This window comes from Microcaecilia unicolor, chromosome 7 (assembly GCF_901765095.1).
Source record: "Microcaecilia unicolor chromosome 7, aMicUni1.1, whole genome shotgun sequence".
Classification (NCBI taxonomy): Eukaryota; Metazoa; Chordata; class Amphibia; order Gymnophiona; family Siphonopidae; genus Microcaecilia; species Microcaecilia unicolor.
The window spans coordinates 113,157,472-113,177,089 of NC_044037.1; the positions used below are offsets into that span (position 1 = coordinate 113,157,472).

The 19,618-nt window shown below is 43.1% G+C and overlaps 1 protein-coding gene across 2 annotated transcripts in view; it reads right to left on the reverse strand.

Moving 5' to 3' along the window:
* Nucleotides 1-2,116: 2,116 nt before the first annotated feature.
* The window catches only part of LOC115474844 (zinc-binding protein A33-like), a 112,836-nt gene continuing 95,334 nt past the window's right edge, over nucleotides 2,117-19,618 (reverse strand). Inside the window, exons 4-5 of one of the 2 annotated variants that reach the window (XM_030210538.1) lie at nucleotides 11,965-12,083; nucleotides 2,117-3,096 (exon numbers count right to left, since the gene is read on the reverse strand). In XM_030210538.1, coding sequence (XP_030066398.1) covers nucleotides 2,555-3,096; nucleotides 11,965-12,083 — 661 coding nt within the window. In that variant the 3' untranslated portion in view covers nucleotides 2,117-2,554. The remainder of the gene's footprint in view (nucleotides 3,097-11,964; nucleotides 12,084-19,618) is intronic. The other variant, XM_030210537.1, reaches the window with a different exon arrangement.

The following is a 19,618-nucleotide window of genomic DNA, read 5'->3' on the forward strand; positions in this document are numbered from 1 at the left end:
ATGGAGTCCAAGAGAGAGAGTTTGAGATAGAGAGAGGAACCAGGCAGGGTTGCCCCCTCTTGTCTCTGCTTTTTGAATTATCCTTAGAGCCTTTACTGCAAACGCTGAGGAAAGAGGATGAAATTAGTGGCATTCTCCTGGGGGCCCAAAGTATCAAGGTGCTGGCATACGCGGATGATCTTCTATTGACCCTGACAAATCTAGAGTGATCCATAAGGGTACTGATAGATAGAATTGAGGAATTTGGGCAGCTTTCGGGCTTTAGATAACATTTGACTAAATCAATTGTGATGAGGATTGGCCCAGACAAAGGGGAAAAATGGGGAGGAGGGTTCCCCTTTCAGCGAGCTAAAGAACATATCAGATATCTGGGAGTTGAGATCACAGCAGACCTCGATAACTTATATGACTTCAATATCCAAAGACTTTTGAGGGAGACAAAAACTAATTTAGAAACATGGGCCGGGCTCCCTCTTTCATTGCTAGGCCGTATTGCCTTATTCAATATGATTATAGCTCCCAGATGGCTGTATGTTTTACAAATGCTCCCTTTAGATTTGAAAAGTACCACTGAACGAAAGTTGCAGGCTATGATATAGAAGTTCCTCTGGCGGGGTAAGAAAGCCCGCCTTGCATTTACTGCACTCTGTATACCGGTGGAATATGGTGGGCTGGGGCTGTTGAGCATACGATACTTAAACATTGCAAGTGGAATGAGAGCCATTAATGATTGGTTCCGAGGCACGCAAGATTTCACAGACACTCCAATGGAATTAGAACTCACTAGGGGGGTTCATTTTAGCAATTATTTACATTCTGCAGGGACCCCGGTGCCTAGCATCCTGAAATCCACAAAAATGATGCCATGTGCAGTATCGGTTTGGAAATGGATTTGTCGACTTCATCATTTTCTCCAAAGGTAACTCCATACCTTCCGATCTGTGATAACACAGCTTTTGTTCCGGGGCAGATGTATGCAGTGTTCCACAGGTGGAAGAGACGAGGAATAGTGTATTTGTTACAGGTACTTAACAGCGAAGGACATATAAAGTCCTTTAATGACTTGCAAGCAGAATATGGGATACCCCAAAAAGAGCGGTTCTATTATGAACAATTGAAACACTATGTGACCTCGTTGCCCTGGGAGTCCTTGGCGGAAGATGTACAGGAACAGTTGTCCGCGGCATTCTCCCTGGGGACTCAGCAAAAGGTGCCTTTATCCTATCATCACCAACATATAAAGGACATGGTAGAGGAACCGGATTACATACGTTTGTCTAGACAGTGGACAGCAGACTTGCACACGGAAATTAGTGCAAGCCAGATCAAGACTCATGTGTTGACAATCAGGCAAACTACATATCAATCCAAGCATTGGGAATTACAATACAAATTTGCACTGCGCTTATACGTGCCCCCCCCAAAAGAGCATTTTGCATGGGCCTTTCCCCCTGGGGAGAGTGCCCGAAGTGCAGAGTAGAAGGGGCAGACCTGGGACATATGTTCTGGCTATGCAAAGCAGTGGAGAAATTCTGGAAAGAAATAATCCAATGCGTAAACTTAATTTGAAGGCAAGGCTGGACTTATCACTCGGCCCTCCTGTTTGGACAGCTAACAAATAGCCGACCCACAGTCAAAGGCTTTACAGCATTTACCCAACGTGCTGTAATTGTGGGCAAACAAGTTATATTGACAGAATGGTTGTCAGTGGGGGGCCTGACACTGCAACAGTGGAGGACACGTATGTTACAGATACTGCGCATGGAAAGGATGGGAGTAACAGACATCAACTCACAAATTGGAGAACAATTTCAACAACAGTGGACCCCCTTTTGGAACACTCTAACTCCATCAGCACGTAGCTATCTTCTGAACTTGTAATAAACATACAAAATCGGATGACAGACTATTAAGAGCAAGGGAAAGGGTGGGGGGGAAGGGGAGGGGAGTTGGGGGGAGGGAATTTCGTTGAGGGAATAAAAGGAAAATGGATGGTGAACAGTTGTAAATGTTACAAAGTTCTGTTTCTATTTGCTTGTCACATCAATAAAAATGATTTAAATATAAATTGGGCATTGGCCCAACTCAAAGTGCATAACTCATAGCCCCACACATAGAATCTGGCTCTAAGAGAATGAAATGGTTTACATATGTATGTCTATTTAATTTGTATTTATTGAGTGTTGTACATTTTTGTGCTAAATAAAACACGATTTATAAGTTTACTGAAATTAAATGATTTTACTCAGAAAAATATCTATCAGCCATGTCCAGATTAGTATTCTGGATATACAAGAGTAAAGGGAACTAAGAATGAAGAGACAGGCAATGTCCACAAAGTCTCAAAAGTAGTTTGGCATTACACAATCAGGCTATAATGTCAGGGCAGGGTTAAAATCCCAATTTATCCCATACTGTTGGTTCACACTCTCCTGGGGTTAGCTCCTGATTCATCTGGCAGCACCATCATAATAATCTCTTATACCATAATGCCTTTTGGAACATTCTTGCACAGACAGAATTTATTGGAATCCAGTTGTGTGAATGCCAGGCCTTAAAGTTTGAGGTGGAAGAGCTTCATTGACTCTTCATTGGTTCCATCCTTGTTAACCCCAGGACTAAGCATGGGATAGAGTGTCTCTGTGAAGGTGTCCTTAAAGGTGTAGAGGTGAGACATGTCATCAGCATTATAGAATGATACCTGTCCCCCCTCATAGTCCAAGTAGACCCCAATCTTCTGGGGTTTGGTTTTCAGGGCCAAAACTATGGAGGGAGAATCCAGGGCTCTGATCTCATGTCCCTTCCTTAACCAGATGGCCCAGTAGCCATTTCTAGGTTTAACTTTAACAATTTCCTGCCTGTTGACACTCTCCTTGGCCAGGCCCACATCCCAGCCAGTTTTGTCCTTCACCTGAACCTCCCAGTAATGCTTTCCAGTGGAAAATCCTTTGGAACCCAAGACACAGATGCTCTTGTTGAACCGCAGTGGACTGTTCTGGACCTCTTCTGGCTCCCCCATTTTCACACTGGTCAGATTTTTGGAAAGGATGAGGTTTGGGTGGTTGGTCTTTGGATCAAGAGTCACTGGACACAGAGCTTAAGAGGAAAAGAAATACGAGTTAGAACACGTAAAGGATAGACTTTAAACATGTTGATGGTATTCCAGATTAGAAGAATGAAACGCATTATGCTTATGATGAAATACCCTTTTGAGATAACCATACATTCTCCAAGGAAAAGCAGGTCATTGTATTCTCACAGATGGGCAACGTCATCTGATGGAGCCCGGTGCGGACACTAACTAGTGATAATACTTAGAACTTTCTAGCAGCATCCCACCATGTATGCGCTGGTGCCTTCTCGCCTGACACGAGAGCACGGATCCCTTCCACTCTTCATTTTTCTGCAGAGCAGGGTGGACCTGTTTGTGTTCTCTTCATAGTGCATATGTTTCTCTGTCTCCCTTTTGCAGTGCCTTCCCGTGTGGGTATTTTTCCCCATTTTTTCAATAATTTTTTCATTTTTCCTCAGTGTATTTTATTTCTTGTTAATTTTAGTAGTTTTTTCTTTGTTGTAAGTTGGTAGATCCCTTTAGGCCGAAGCACTGACCTCAGTTTGAATGCTACCCCTTTTTCAGTTCACATTTGAGGAGTTTAATTTGGCCGCAATTATCTTCTTGATGTCCCAGAAGACCCCTAGTGGCTTCAAAAGATGCACCCAATTGGGTGATTTCTGTGATGGACCCACACTCTTGGTGCACCAGGTGCCTTAGGCCTGACTATGAGCCTAACTCTGCTTAAAAATGCAGTTGAGGACACAGAGGGCATGGCAGATCCAACAGGGGAGAATTTTTCGCTCCTCGAAGGCTGGTACATTGTCAGCACAGGAAGCATCGATTTTTTATGGCTGTCAATACTTCAGTATCCACTGGGAGTGTGCCAGCATCAAGAAGGTCTCCACCTCTCTTGACATCGGCTGCTGAGAGTAGGCCCTGGGACCTGGCACTGAGGACACGTATGGGCTCAATGTCATCCTCATCAGCGCTAAATGACCCCGATGTTGAGCATCCTGAATTGATTTGCTCTTTTCTGACACTGACAAGTCAGATTATGACCCATGAACTGCATGTCTAAAGGCTCAAACTTAAAAAGCTTGACAGCTGCATCTTAAAGCTCTGCTTCAGCATTCTGTGTAGCCAGAGCTCTTAAAGCAGCAATTTCTATATTCTCTGCTGAAACTGTGAATTCTAAGTCATGCTGACTCTTAAAAGCACTCTTCCCCACTCCCTGACAGAGTCGGTGCCACTATTTCTACTTCACAAGGTTTGAAGGCGAAGAAGTGTTGAGCATTTAGATAACACTATTATACACATAGGTGCTAGGGAAATTCCTGTAACGAAATGGCAACTACAATCTTCTGTAGAGGAAACCTTGGAAATGCTGTGTTCTTTAAACAAATGTTCTGTGCGCTTTAACATTTAGATAGTGTGTTCCATTTTATGTAAACAATAAAGTAACACAGAAATTAGCTGAAATTGCAAGTTGGGAGGTGATTGATGCCCAATCCACTGTATATAAGGCACTGTTGTGTTGTATTTAGTTAGAGGGGTGAGATGATCAACTGAATGACTCTTTATCACAGTGGTCTCTCTCTCTCTGGTAACAAATTGCTATTTGTTACTTTGCCTAATTACTTTGTCTGATTACCTTGCCTAATTACTTTGTCTAATTGCTCTATTGCTTGATTGCTGTGTTATTATCTATATTGGAATAAAGACTATCCCCTTGGAAGGAACATAGAAAGGACAGAGGCTATCACGGTATCTTGGGGTGGGTGCAAGGAGGTAGAAACCCTATTTGCCCCACATTTCCAAATTGTATATTTCTTATGGTAAGTAGATATATCAGAGAAATAATTCCCACATAATTACAGCCCTCACTGATACTAGGTTGTCAGAGGGGGCCATGTAAGAACAGACTCCACTATAAACAATCCGGAGAAGCCCAAGAAGCACAAGCATTGGTCCTCATTGATGCATGGTACCTGCAGCACCAGGACATCGGATTCGCCAGTACCTGAGAAGTGCCGGAACTGAGAGGAGTGCTCCCCCTCTTTGGAAGAAATGCCGGTGCACAAATCTCCAGGAAGTCAGGTCCCCAAGTCTCCAGGCAGTCAGGTCCCCGCTACTGGTTCGGCACCAAGACTTTCTCAGGCTGCCTCTTTCCCGGCTCTCCCGTCTTTGCCAACGCCTTCCTTCAATGAGTGGTTCCGAACCATGCTCAGGGAGGGGCTGGCATAGATGTTGCAGCTGCAATCTATTCATGCATCGAGGGTGCTTGCACCAGCTACGGATCAACCCCAGCATCTTTCTGAGGTTCCACCTATGCCTGTACAGAGATCCTTGATGCTGACATTTCGAAGGGTGTTGACATCGACACATACAATACCGCTCTCAATGTCGGGGGAGGAAGCTTCCCCAGAGTCAGAGAGTAGGGCTGTACCTTGGCGCTCTTTGGAACATGGACAGGGTTCCACTCAGCCAAGGCAGGCACAAACTCACTCAGCTTGGTCTGAATATGGTGAGGAGTTTGAATGGGACTGTTCATGGCACTCAGAAAAGAATCCTCATTACTTCTCAGAGAAGGAGTCTTATGGCATACCTTCTGATCCCTCCCCACCACAAGAAAGATGTAAATCTCCACCTGAAGACCTCTCTTTCACTGGTTTTGTCAGGGACATGGCATCTGCCATCCCATTTAAGTTAGAAATGGAGGAAGAGCCCAGGGTGGAGATGTTCACTGTCCTGTGCTACGAGTCTCCTCCCAATGAATGTCCTTCTGTGGATTAAGAATTGGTTATTGGACAGAAAACAGCGTTAAATGGCCATTTTTCTCAATGGAGGGTGAATAGTGGAGTACCGCAGGGATCTGTACTGGGACCAGTGCTATTTGATATATTTATAAATGATCTGGAAATCAGAACAACGAGTGAGGTGATTAAATTTGCATATGACATGAAACTATTCTAAGTTGTCAAAACACATGCGGATTATGAAAAATTGCAGGAAGACCTTAGGAAACTGGAAGATTGGGCATCCAAATGGCAAGTGAAATTTAATGTAGACAAATGCAAAGCGATGCACATTGGGAAGATTAATCCAAATCATAGTTATCTGATGCTAGGGTCCACTTTAGGAGTCAGCACTCAAGAAAAAGACCTAGGTGTCACTGTAGACAATACGCTGAAATCTTCTGCCCAGTGTGTGGCAGCGGCGACCAAAAAAGCAAACAGAATGCTAGGAATAATTAGGAGAGGGGTGCAAAATAAGATCAAAAATATTATAATGCCTCTGTATCACTCAATGGTGCGACCTCAATGGTGTTCAATTCCGGTGACCGTATCTCAAAAAAGATATAGCGGAATTAGAACAGGTTCAAAGAAGAGCATCCAAAATGATAGCAGGGATGGAACTGCTCCCATATGAGGAAAGGCTAAAGAGGTTAGGGCTCCTCAGCTTGGAAAAGAGATGGCTGAAGGGGGATATAATTGAGGACTACAAAATCCTGAGTGGTGTGGAGTGGGTGGAGGCAAATTGATTTTTCACTCATTCAAAAAGTACAAAGACTAGGGGACACGCAATGAAATTGCAGGGAAATATTTTAAAACAAATAGGAGGAAATGTTTTTTCACTCAAAGAATAGTTAAGCTCTGGAACCTGTTGTCAGAGGACGTGGTAATGGCAATTAGCGTATCTGGGTTTTAAAAAGGTTTGGACAAGTTCCTGGAGGAAAAGTCCATAGTCTGTTATTGAGATGGACATGGGGGAAGCCACTCCTTGCCCTAGGATTGGTAGCATGGAATGGTGCTACTAATAGGGTTTCTGCCAGGTACTTGTGACCTGGATTGGTCACTGCTGGAAGCAGTATACTGAGCTAGATGGACCATTTGTCTGACCAAATATGGCTATTCTTATGTTCTTATTTAAGGAAGGGGTCACAGTACCATTGTACCCTATCCATAAGGATCAGCTGATGAGGAACTGGGAATCTCCCCTCAGTGTAGGTCACACTTAAGAAGGTAGATACACAGTATCATATCCAGAAGGCTCCTGGATTCGAGAGGGCCCAAGTGCCTCACCACTCTCTGGTGATCGAATCCACCCTCAAACGAGCTGGAAGTTCCAGTACTCATGTCTCAGCATTCCCAGGTAGAGAAGCTTGGACACTAGACTCATTTGGGAAGAAAGCTTTTCAGGGCTCGATGCTCATTGTCTGCATCCAGTCCTACCAGTTCTACCCGAGCCTTTACTTGCAGTCTTTGGCCCACAGTACACTCAGTCTTGTGGATTCTCTCCCACAGGAGTAAGCTGCAGAGCTTTGCCAGCTGGGCCTGTAAGTAGCTGGAGTGCAGAAAATATGTGGCCAGAGTTGTTTACTATTCTTTTGACATAGAGTCCATGGGTGTGGGGATGCACAGACTCTCATGGCTACATGTCTTTGACTTGGAACTAGCGGTTCAGGAGAGGTTAGCAGACGTTCCATGCCGAGGTGCCAGTCTGTTTGGAGATAAGGTAGAAGAGGTCACTGACCTCATTAAGAAACATACAGATACCATCCAAACCCTGTCTCGGCACCCTCCAGCTGCTCCCTCTTTCTCACAGATGTTTTCCATTGGACCTAAGTGGCGGCTCTACTACTCTCAAAGGTGTAGGTTCCCACTGCCTTCCAGCTCTGACCAGACCCCTCAGGCCCAGTGTTCATGGACTCGTCAGTCCTGCCCATAGAAGCCCCAGCCAGCTCCCCAGTCGAAGTAAGGGATGAGCTTTTGACTGGCTCGAGAGCATAGCCACACTCACTGTCCTGGATGGCTGAATTTTTACCATCACATGTAGCCCCTTGTAACCTCTGACTGGTAGGTTCTTCAAATTGTCTTGGTTATGCCTTGAATTGATGCCAAAAGATCACCACATTGCCCACAGAGAGCATTGTTCATCAGCTCTTAGCACAAGCAGGTACTTGCAGAGGAAATCTTCGCCCTTCTACAGGCCAATGCGGTCAAACCCATACTACCAGGAGAAGAAGGGTAGGGATTCTATTCCAGGTACTTCCTCGTGCCCAAAAAGATGGGAGAATTTCATCCCATCCTAGTCCTAAGGGCTCTGAACAAATTTCTGGTCAAAAAAAAGTTCAGGCCGATTTCCCTGGGCACCCTTCTCCACATGATTTATGAAAACAATTGACTATGCTCTCTGGACTTAAAGAATGCCTATACCCACATTTCAGTACTTCCCAGTCACAGCACGCATCTAAGATTCTGCATAGGGAAACACCAGTACCAGTACCATGCACTGCCATTTGGCCTCGCGTCAGCTCCTAGGGTATTTACCAAGTGTCCATTGGTAGTTGCAGCATATTTGCACAGACTGGGACTGTATGTGTTTCCCTATCTGGACAACTGCCCGGGCAAGAGCACATCGCAGGAAGGGGCATCAGTCAATGCTCCTAACTATTCAGGTGTTGAAGATACCAGGGTTTGTCATAAACTACCCCAAGTCCCACCTCCTCATGGTCCAGCAATTGGAGTACATAGGATCCCTGTTCAGTACATTGCAGGCTCGGGCTTTTCTTCCACAAGCAAGAGCAGAGACTTTATCAACATTCACCTTGCATATCCGAAGCAGGAAGCAGAGGTTGAGATTATAGGCCATATGGCCTCTACGGTGCATGTCACATCCATGGCACATCTCTACTTGAGAGATGCCTAGTGGACCTTAGCTTCCCAGTGGTCTCAAGCAACTGGGAATCTAGCAGATGTAATCCAGATTCCTCTAGATTTGACTCGCGCCCTTCTCTGGTGGACAATTCGGACAAATTTGCTGGGATTATCATTCCAAATTTCACGTCCTCAGAAGGTGCTTACAACGGATGCATCCAACCAGGGATAGGAAGCTCATGTGAATGGGTTTCACACCCAGGGAACCTGGTCTGCTTAGGAAACAGGTCTCCATATCAACCTCCTTTAGCTGAAGGCCATTTGGAATGCTCTAAAGGCTTTCAGATATCAGCTACAGAATCAAATCATACTCATTCAAACAGACAACCAGGTTGCAATGTTTTATGTAATCAAGCAGCGGGCTACGGGATCCTACCCCTTGTGTCAGGAAGCAGTGGGGATGTGGCTGCAGGCCCTCTTCACAGTATGGACCTCCAAGCCACATATCTCCCAGGAAAGGACAACTGCCTGGTGGACAGACTGAGCAGGGTTTTGCAACTATATAAGTGGTCTTTCAACATGGGCATAAGCTGCAAGATATTCAAAGAGAGGGGCACCCCCTCTGTGGATCGTATTTCCACTCATCTGAACAACAAAGTCATCCAGGTCTGTTCCAGGCTCAGGCCACATGGCAGACTAGCATCAGATGCCTTCTCCTAAATTTTGGGGCGGAACTTCTGTATGCGTATCCTCCAATACCTCTCATAAAGAAGACTTCATTGAAACTCAAGCAAGACCATGAAACATGATCCTAATCGCTTCTTACTACCTGAGGCAGATATGGTTTCCTCTTCTTCTGGAGCTGACATCTGAAGATCCATGGAAATTGGAATATTTTCCAACCCTCATAACGCAGAATGATGGATCCCTTCTACATCCCAACTTCCATTCCCTGGCCCTCACGGCTTGGATGTTGAGAGCATAGAGTTTGGATCTTTGGATTTGCCGGAGAGAGTCTCTCACATCATGCTGGTTTTCAAGAAAGATTCCACTAAGAGGTGTTACTCATTTAAGTGGAGGAGGTTTGCTATCTGGTGTGAGGGCAAGGCCTTAGATCCCCTCACCTATCCTACACAAAATCTGCTTGAATACCTTCTACACTTCTTTGAGTCTTGTTATAAACCAACTCTGTAAGGGTTCATTTCAGTGCTATTAGTGCTTGTCATCACCGTGTAGAAGGTAAGCCCATTTCTGTACAGCCTCTAGTTGTTCGCTTCATAAGCCCCCTTTCAAACCTCCAACTGTGTCATGGGTTCTCAACGTTGTCCTCACCCAACTGATGAAAGTTCATTTCGAGCCATTAGATTCCTGTCATCTGAAGTATTTGATCTGGAAAGTTGCGTTTTTTGTGGCGGTTACTTCAGCTCGCAGAGTCAGTGAGCTTCAGGCCCTAGTAGCTGATCCACCTTAAATTAAGTTTCACCACAATAGAATAGTTCTATGCATACACCCTAAGTTCCTTCCTAAGGTAGTATCAGAGTTCCATCTTAGTCAATCGTCCTACCAACATTTTTCCCAAAACCACATGCCCATCCTGGCAAATGTGTACTGCATACCTTAGATTGCAAGCGAGCCTTAGCCTTCTATCTGGAGCAGACTAAAGCCCATAGACAGTCCACCCAGCTTTATGTTTCTTTAGACCCAAACAAGATTGGGGTAGCCAAACGCACAGTTTCCAATTGGTTAGCAGACTGCATCTCCTTTACTTATGCCCAGGCTGGTAATGTCAAGGCTCAGACTGTCAGAGCCATGGCTATGTCAGTAGCCCACTTGAAGTCAGCCTCCATAGAGATTTGCAAAGCTGCAATGAGGTCATCTGTCCACACATTCACATCTCATTAATGTCTTGAGGAGGATACCAGTTTGGGCAGGCAGTCCTGAAGAATTCATTTGGTGTCTAGAATCCTATTCCACCCCCCCCCCCCCCCCTCAGTCCCAGTTTTCTTTAGTTCCAGGCTGCACCTCCACACCTAGTATGTCTATATTTTCAGGTTGATTTTCAGGCCCTGACGTTTCAAGTTCCTATCATTGTTTTCGGTGAGCCTGGTAGCTAGGGATTCTCATCTGTGAGAATACAATGGCCTGCTTTTCCTCAGAGAACACAGAGTTACTCACCTGTAGCAGGTGTTCCCTGAGGACAGCAGGCCAAGTATTCTCACATACCCTTCCACCTTCCCTTAGAGTTGTACTCTTTAGCTTTCTAAAATGACTGAGGGACCCATGCTCGCACATCAGGTGGGAGCATGGGTCTTTGAGCAGGGACTGTCTTTTGTGTATGGTATACAGCGCTGCGTATGCCTTGTAGCGCTATAGAAATGATAAGTAGTAGTAGCAGTAGTAAGGCAGAAGCACATGTAAAGTGGGAAGCTACTAGAAAGTTCTAAGTATTATCAGTAGTCAGAGTCCGCACTGGTCTCTGTCAGATTATGTCTCCCATCTGCGAGAATTCTTGGCCTGCTGTCCTCGGAGAACACCTGCTACAGGGAGTAACTTTGTTTTCCTGGACCTTTACAGGCCACTGAAAGATCTAGAAAGACTGGGACATGAGGGATTCACTACCTATGATTCAGAACTGAAACAATTATGTATAATGAAAGTCTTAATCAGTAAAGTAAGTGTGGATTTCAAGGGAAATGTGTTCACCAAATCCAATGAAACATATTTTTGAACTACATTACAAAGAGAAATTATGTTTTGGATCTGAAAGACTTCTGCACTAAGTGGGCACTCTGCTACTACTGCTGCTAATAGGAACATACATTTTCACTGTGGGAAGTAGAGGATAGAAAGTGATGTTACTGACTGCTCTGTTGCTGTTGGTGCAAAATTGTTGCTCCTAGCAACACTGCCATAAAGCAAATAACCTCATATTTACCATAGTCTCCATCGCCTTAACTCCTATGTTGGGGATTTCTGTGTTTGTACAGCGCTGTGTACACTTTGTAGCGCTCTAGAAATGTTAAATAGTAGTAGTAGTAGTAGGATTTGGATATGGGAAATTTGAATGTTGGAGACTGAATGATTACAAGAGATGAAAAGACCAGACATTAACAGGATGTGATCATGGTTTGCACATTTTCAAACATCTTTAAATTCAACTATTTGCTTAATGCTGCCATGTTTCTAACATATTTTGCTATCTCCTCAGCAGTGTCTGAGGTGGGATTCATCTCTAGATATACCTTAACATACCAGGTTTGATAATAGACTTCATCTCCTTCCATGCTGCATATTGGATTGGACCCATGAATTGACCTAGGCAGAGGCCTTTGAGTGGAGCTATGGGAGGCAGAGTTCTTTCTGCACAGAATCTGGTAGACAAAAACATATCACACGTTAGACATAGAAGCAAACATTTAACTAAAAGAGCAAGACAGAATGATTAATCTTGGGTATAAGGAAGGTGAAGAAATAGAGCATGGTGGAGAGAAACAAAGAGAGTATACCAGAAGGGTGGGGGAGAGAGTATTGAAGAACTTGACAGAAAGAGATTAGAAGAAATGCACATACACTATGACCTCAGAAAAGAATTTCAAAGACCATCTAATTTTCCAAATTCATTTTCAGTTGCAGTGTCATAGACCTCAGTTAATATCCATTATTTCCTTCACTTCTTTGCAAGTGTGGGTATTCTTTACTTAACTCTATACATATAAATTAGAGCTCATAGAGTATTATAATCCAACCATCAAATCTGCATACATATACTCTAACCGTACCACTACTGTGGTATATATATGGGAGGAAAAAGCCTCAAATATGGACAGGTACTCCTTTGTTTGAATCCAAACTTAAGGGAGTCCTATCTAATCATCACGGGCTGAAAAAACCTCCCAAACTTTAATAACGTGATACCTAACACTCCAAATAGTAAATGTGCAGGAATCACTTACCTTGCAGCTGTTCAATTGATATATTTATCCTCCACAGTCTGACTCTGGCCGAGTTTTGACTCCTGCTTCAGGGTACCGTGGTATCTTGTAATCGATATATTACCTGCTAGAAGTCCCAGCACGTAATATATCGATCACAAGATACCACGGTACCCTGAAGCAGGAGTCGAAACTTGGCCGGAGTCAGGCCGTGGAGGATAAATATATCGATTGAACAGCTGCAAGGTAAGTGATTCCTGCACATTTACTATTTGGAGTGTTAGGTATCACGTTATTAAAGTTTGGGAGGTTTTTTCAGCCCGTGATGATTAGATAGGACTCCCTTAAGTTTGGATTCAAACAAAGGAGTACCTGTCCGTATTTGAGGCTTTTTCCTCCCATATATATACCACAGTAGTGGTACGGTTAGAGTATATGTATGTATATATTCTTTACTTAAGCCATATTTTCTTGAATTCTATTACTGTTTTTGCCTCAACCATTTCCCCTTGGATACTGTTTAGTACATTTACCATTCTTTCTGAGCAGAAATATTTTCTAGAGTTGCTCCTGAGTATTCTATCCTGACCTTTTATGTTAGAGCTTCCTTTTCCCTGAAAAATGCTTGCTCTTTGTACATTATTTAATACGTAGAAGGTATTTGAATATCTCTATCTTGTCTTCTGCCCTTTCTTATTGTTTCATACAGTTTTAATGCAGACTGTCTTTTCTTTGCTTATATCGTTTCTTAGGTGCAGTCTTGAGAAGTAGACACTCTAGATGAGGTCTTGGTAATGACTTGTACTCTTCAATATATTTTTGTTACCATTATATCGTTTATTAAAATGCTTGAATTTAAACTTCAGGACTATATGTTGACAATATCCAGTTTTTGCTACCAATTGATGATACGATTAAAAATATCTTTGATAAATTGAGTTTAATTCTGACTGTTGTAACTAGCTGGATGAAAGCAAACTGTCTGAAATTAAATGAAGTAAAGCAAAGATATTGTTGTTGTCACCATATGTTCCTTCTGATATACCTGGATTGTTCCAGTTTGATGGAGAGGTAATTCCAATTGTTAATGAGTTAAGAGATTTGGGTGTTATTGCAGATTTCAGCTTAAGTATGAAGCTGCATATACGGAAAATTGTGAAGGATGTTTTCCTTAAATTGCGATTGATTAGACATCTAAAGAACTTTTAAAGTCTCAGAAATTTAGATCAGTAGTTCAGAGCCTTATAATGCCGTGCTTTGACTACTGGTCTTTTGATTGGAATACCTACATCTCAATGGAAAGCTTTACAAATTGCACAGAACTCTATTGCTAGAATCCTAATGGGTACCAATAGGTGTGAACATATTTCACCAGTTCTGAAAGCTTTGCATTGGTTACCCATAGAATATCACATTAAGTTTAAAATTTTGTATCTCGTATTTAAGATCTGACGCGGTCAGGTATCTAAAATGTTAGCAGCAAAGCTGCATGTATATCAACCTCCGAAACTTTTGAGATCTGCAGAACAATTAAATTTAGATGTCCTGTCACATCGAGCCATAAAATTGAGTGAATGTAGAGCAACTATTTTTCATGTAGCAGGCCTTATTATGTGGAACAGTTTATCACTATGGCTCAAAAAAATTCAGGAGGTAAAACAGTTTAAACGAGAGTTGAAAACCTCTCTCTTTATACAAGCGTATGGAGTAGAAGATCAAGAGTAGACTGGCAGAAGTAAAATATATTGTGTTTATTATATGTATGTATATTCTGTTAACTGCTGAGAACCTTTTGGATTATGCGGTATACAAATTTTTTAAAGGAATAAATGAATAGGCATAATTGTCATTTTTTTCTGCTAGCTATAACTCTCCCTATGCACCCGAGCATATCTCTTGCTCTGGCAACTGCTTTGGAACACTGTTTTACAACCTTGAAATCATTAGTCATTTCTTCTCAGGACAGTATTGTAGTCATGTAATTACATATACAGTGCACTCCATTTAAGTGTACGTTGGATTAGAGCATGCTCTGTTTAACTGCATGCCGTACTTCGGTCCTGTTTTTGGTACCATCAATTTCTATGGGGACAAACTTCGGTTTAGCGCACCACTGATAAGTGCAAGATTCGCTTATATGCATGGTTCAAGACCGCTCCTCTGCAGGAAAGACTCCGCATAAGCCCGATCATGGACTATGGAAGCCAATTGGCGCGTGACAACCAACGAGATTTCAAATTTACTGCCTCTTTAACTGCCACAGGCAGAATAAGTGAAAGAATGTTGATAGAGCGTACACTGGGGTCGTCGTCGCGGCAGAACTGTAAGACTTTCACACTGGCTGAATGAATAGAAGTTCTTAAAAAATTAGAAAACAAACAAAGTCAAGCATCTATTGCTAAAGAATATGGTGTCAATCCCAGTCAAATTTCACGTGTCTTGAAGCAGAAAGACCAGCTTCTGGAAGACTGGCAAAACAATACAAATCCACAACGGAAATGAAAACGGACGGGAAAAGCTGAGGAGGTAGAAGATGCTCTTCTTCGGTGGTTTTCTCAAGGCAGGAGCAGACAGTTTCCTGTCAGTGGTCCACTGCTTATGGAGAAAGCTAACCAGGTAGCAGAAAGTCTTGGACTGACTGAATTCAAAGCCACTGTTGGATGGGTGGAAAGATGGAAGGAGAGGAACAGCATAAAATTCAAGAAACAGCATGGTGAGAAGCAAGACGCTGATGACTTTGGTGCTGAAAATTGGGTTGTTTCAGTTCTTCCTATCATCTTGAACGAGTTTGCACCTCGTGACATTTTCAATGCTGATGAAAATGGTCTCTACTGGCGAGTGATTCCCAATGGAACACTTGCATTCAAACATGCCAAAGCTACTGGAGGTAAAACATCGAAGGACCTACTGACAATCCTCCTTTGCTGCAATATGGATGGGAGTGAGAAGTTGGAACCCCTCGTCATTGGAAAGAGCAAACATCCCCATTGCTTCAAGAAAGTTAAGCGACTTCCTGCGTCATACAAGGCTAATGCAAATTCATGGATGACGGGGGAAATTTGGAAGCAGTGGCTAAAGAAGTTAATGCGGGCACAAAAGCGTCAGATTTTGCTGCTTTGTGATAATTGTGCTGCACACAGGGATGATGTCAGGCTGTCTAACGTCAAGGTGGTCTTCCTGCCACCAAACACCACCTCTCTGATCCAACCTATGGATCAGGGCATAATAGCCAATTTCAAACGTTATCGGGCTCTTGTGCTACGTCGTCTGATGAGCGTTATGGAAGACCAGACTGCCAAGGATAAACATGCTGTTGAACTGGCTCGTAATCTATCACTGTTGGATTCCCTACATATGCAGAAAGAAGCCTGGAATCATGTTACACAGGCAACCATTGTGAACTGCTACAAGCGGGCAAGCTTTGTTAAGGATGTGGAGGATGCAGCTGTTGCAAACGTGTCAGATGAAGAGGTTATTGACATACCAGCTGGTGTTACTAAAGAGGAGTTCCATCGCTACGTAGCTGTTGATTACGATCTACAAACAGCTGAAGATAGCACTGATGTTGAGAAATGCGACTACACGCAGGCAACAATGGCTGATGATGGAACAGATGAAGAAATGAGCAGCAAGGCACATGCTGATGAAATTCAACAACCTCCTCCTGTCACTTTTGCAAGAGAACTGGAGAGTCTCAACACCGTGCGGGCCTATCTGGAGGCCACTGGATTTCAGTGCTATGACAGTTTTTAACCATCTGGCAGATATAGTCTATGGAATTCACAGACCAAGAGTGTACAGAGGACTATAACTGATTACTTCAAGTAAAGCCTAATGTCAGTTAACTGAGACTGTATACTGTACGTATAATACTAAACAGTACTGTACATAATTTTACCAGATGTCAAGCTTATTTGGGTTAATTAAGGTGTGGGGAAGTAGAATACTTGCATAGGTTGCTGAGTCAGCTTCAAAGAGCCTGTTTAAAAAAGGCCCCTTAGATTCAAAACTATATAAAGAGGAAAGGTCCCACTGAACTTTCCTTCTGAGAAGTTCCGAGAGAAGAAGACATTTCTCTGGTAAGTGACCGCTATTTTGCTTTGTGCTTTGGGAACTTAAAGATTGGGGTTTAAAGGAGGAATTGTAGGTTAGTGTTAAGCAAAATAAAAATATAAACAGCAATTTTATCAACTAATCTCCATAGTCTTTTCCACTTAGTTTTAAAAACTTTGTACCACAGCATTAACAGATAGAATCTAGCAGACACTGCAGGGTCTAGTTTAGTCTTGCCACCTCTAGGACAACTCTTCATTTATAGTTATTGTAATTAGGGTAACAAGCAAGGAGTGCTCTTACAGAGTTTTAAATACATTTCATTACCATCTAAGAAGAAAACACTACATAAATCATACATTATACTATATAAACTAAAAGGCACTTTTATATTAGGCTAATATCCTTAATACTGTAGCAAGTTTTAAATTATTGAAAAACTCAAAAACACTAAGATGGAGTCAGCAGTCCAGCAGCGAGAGGGGTGCTATCCAGTCTTTTCCATTGAGTGTCACATGTATGATCATCTCCCAGTTAGTGAGATGTCATATGTATATGCCCGATGCAAAGAGCTCCTAGCTCTCAGAGAACGGGTCCGAGACTTGGTGGAGCTGAGGGAGACAGAGAGGTACATAGAGGAGACCTACAGGGATGTTGTAGAGAAGTCCCACCGCCAGTCTGGTAGCCCCTGTGCTACCTTGGAGGAGGGATGTCTCATAGAAGGAGAGCATCACCCTGGTGAAGTAGGAAGTACTCCTATAGCCAGGACCTGCCCACCAGGGGATGTACTATCCTCTCGCACCGAGGACATGTCTCCAAGTGCTGCCCGGGAGGGAAAGGTTAGGACAGCTGTTGTAGTTGGTGATTCGAAGTGCGAAGGTAGCGGACCTCATGCGTCACCTAGATAGGATTTTAGATAGTGCTGGGGAGGAGCCGGCTGTCTTGGTACATGTGGGAACAATGACATAGGAAAATGTGGGAGAGAGGTTCTGGAAGCCAAATTTAGGCTCTTAGGTAGAAAGCTCAAGATCCTCTAGGCTAGCATTTTCTGAAATGCTACCCGTTCCACGCTCAGGGCCCAAGAGACAGGCAGAGCTCCGGAGTCTCAATGCATGGATGAGACGATGGTGCAAGGGTTTTAGATTTGTTAGGAACTGGGCAACATTCTGGGGAAGGGCGAGCCTATTCCGAAAGGATGTGCTCCATCTTAACCAGGGTGGGACCAGGCTGCTGGCATCAGCAATTAAAAAGGAGATAGAGCAGCTTTTAAACTAGAAACAGGGGGAAGGCCGACAGTCACTCAAAAGCGCATGGTTCGGGATAAGGTATCTTCCAAAGATATCACCAAAACAGGGAAGATAGGGTATCCTGATAGTGAGGTTGCAAAAGAGACCGTAGTAGATCAGGTGCCCTTAAATAAAAATAAAAATCAGACAATAGCAATTTAATACAGTCAAGTACTGAGCATGATGTAAATAGGAACAACAAACAGTTTGAAATGTCTATATGCAAATGCCAGAAGCCTAAGAAATAAGATGGGAGAGTTAGAATATATTGCACTAAATGAAAAATTAGATATAATAGGCATCTCTGAGACCTGGTGGAAGGAGGCTAACCAGTGGGACACTGTCATACCGGCGTACAAATTATATCGTAGTGATAGGGTGGATCGAATTGGTGGAGGGGTTGCATTGTATATTAACGAGAGCCTTGAAACAAATAGATTGAAAATTCTACAGGAAACAAAACATTTCTTGGAATCACTGTGGATTGAAATTCCATGTGTAAAGGGGAAAAGGATAGTGATAGGAGTGTACTACCGTCCGCCTGGCCAGGATGAATAGACGGATGCAGAAATGTTAAAGGGAATTAGGGACGCAAACAAACTGGGCAACACAATTCAATTACCTCGATATTGACTGGGTAAATGTAACATCGGGGCACGCTAGGGAAGTAAAATTCCGTGATGAAATCACGGACAGCTTTATGGAGCAGCTGGTACAGGAACCGACGAGAGAAGGAAAAATTCTAGACCTAGTCCTTAGTGGAGCGCATGATCTGGTGCGGGAGGTAATGGTGCTGAGGCCGCTTGATAACAGTGATCATAATATGATCAGATTTGATATTAGCTTTGAAGTAAGTATACATAGGAAATCAAATACGTTAGCGTTTAACTTTAAATTTTTTTAGGTATATTAAATGCAGTAACCCGGCAAAAGAATCGGTTGGACCGCTAGATGACCAAGGAGTAAAAGGGGCAATCAGGGAAGACAAAGCCATAGCGGAGAGATTAACTGAATTCTTTGCTTCGGTCTTCACCGAGGAAGATTTGGGTGGGATACCGGTGCCGGAAATGGTATTTGAAGCTGACGAGTCGGAGAATGAATTCTCTGTAAACCTGGAGGATGTAATGGGGCTGTTCTACAAACTGAAGAGTAACAAATCTCCTGGACCGGATGGTATTCATCCCAGAGTACTGATAGAACTGAAATATGTAATTTATCTTTAAAATCAAACGTGGTACCGGAAGATTGGAGGATGGCCAATGTAATGCCGATTTTTAAAAAAGGTTCCAGAGGAGATCCGGGAAATTATAGACCGGTGAGTCTGACGTCGGTGCCGGGCAAAATGGTAGAGACTATTAAGAACAAAATTACAGAGCATATTCAAAAGCATGGATTAATGAGACAAAGTCAACATGGATTTAGTGAAGGGAAATCTTGCATCACCAATCTACTACATTTCTTTGAAGGGGTGAACAAATATGTGGATAAAGGGGAGCCGGTTGATATTGTGTATCTGGATTTTCAGAAGGCGTTTGACAAAGTACCTCATGAAAGACTCCAGAGGAAATTGGAGAGTCATGGGATAGGAGGTAGTGTTCTATTGTGGATTAAAAACTGGTTAAAAGATAGAAAACA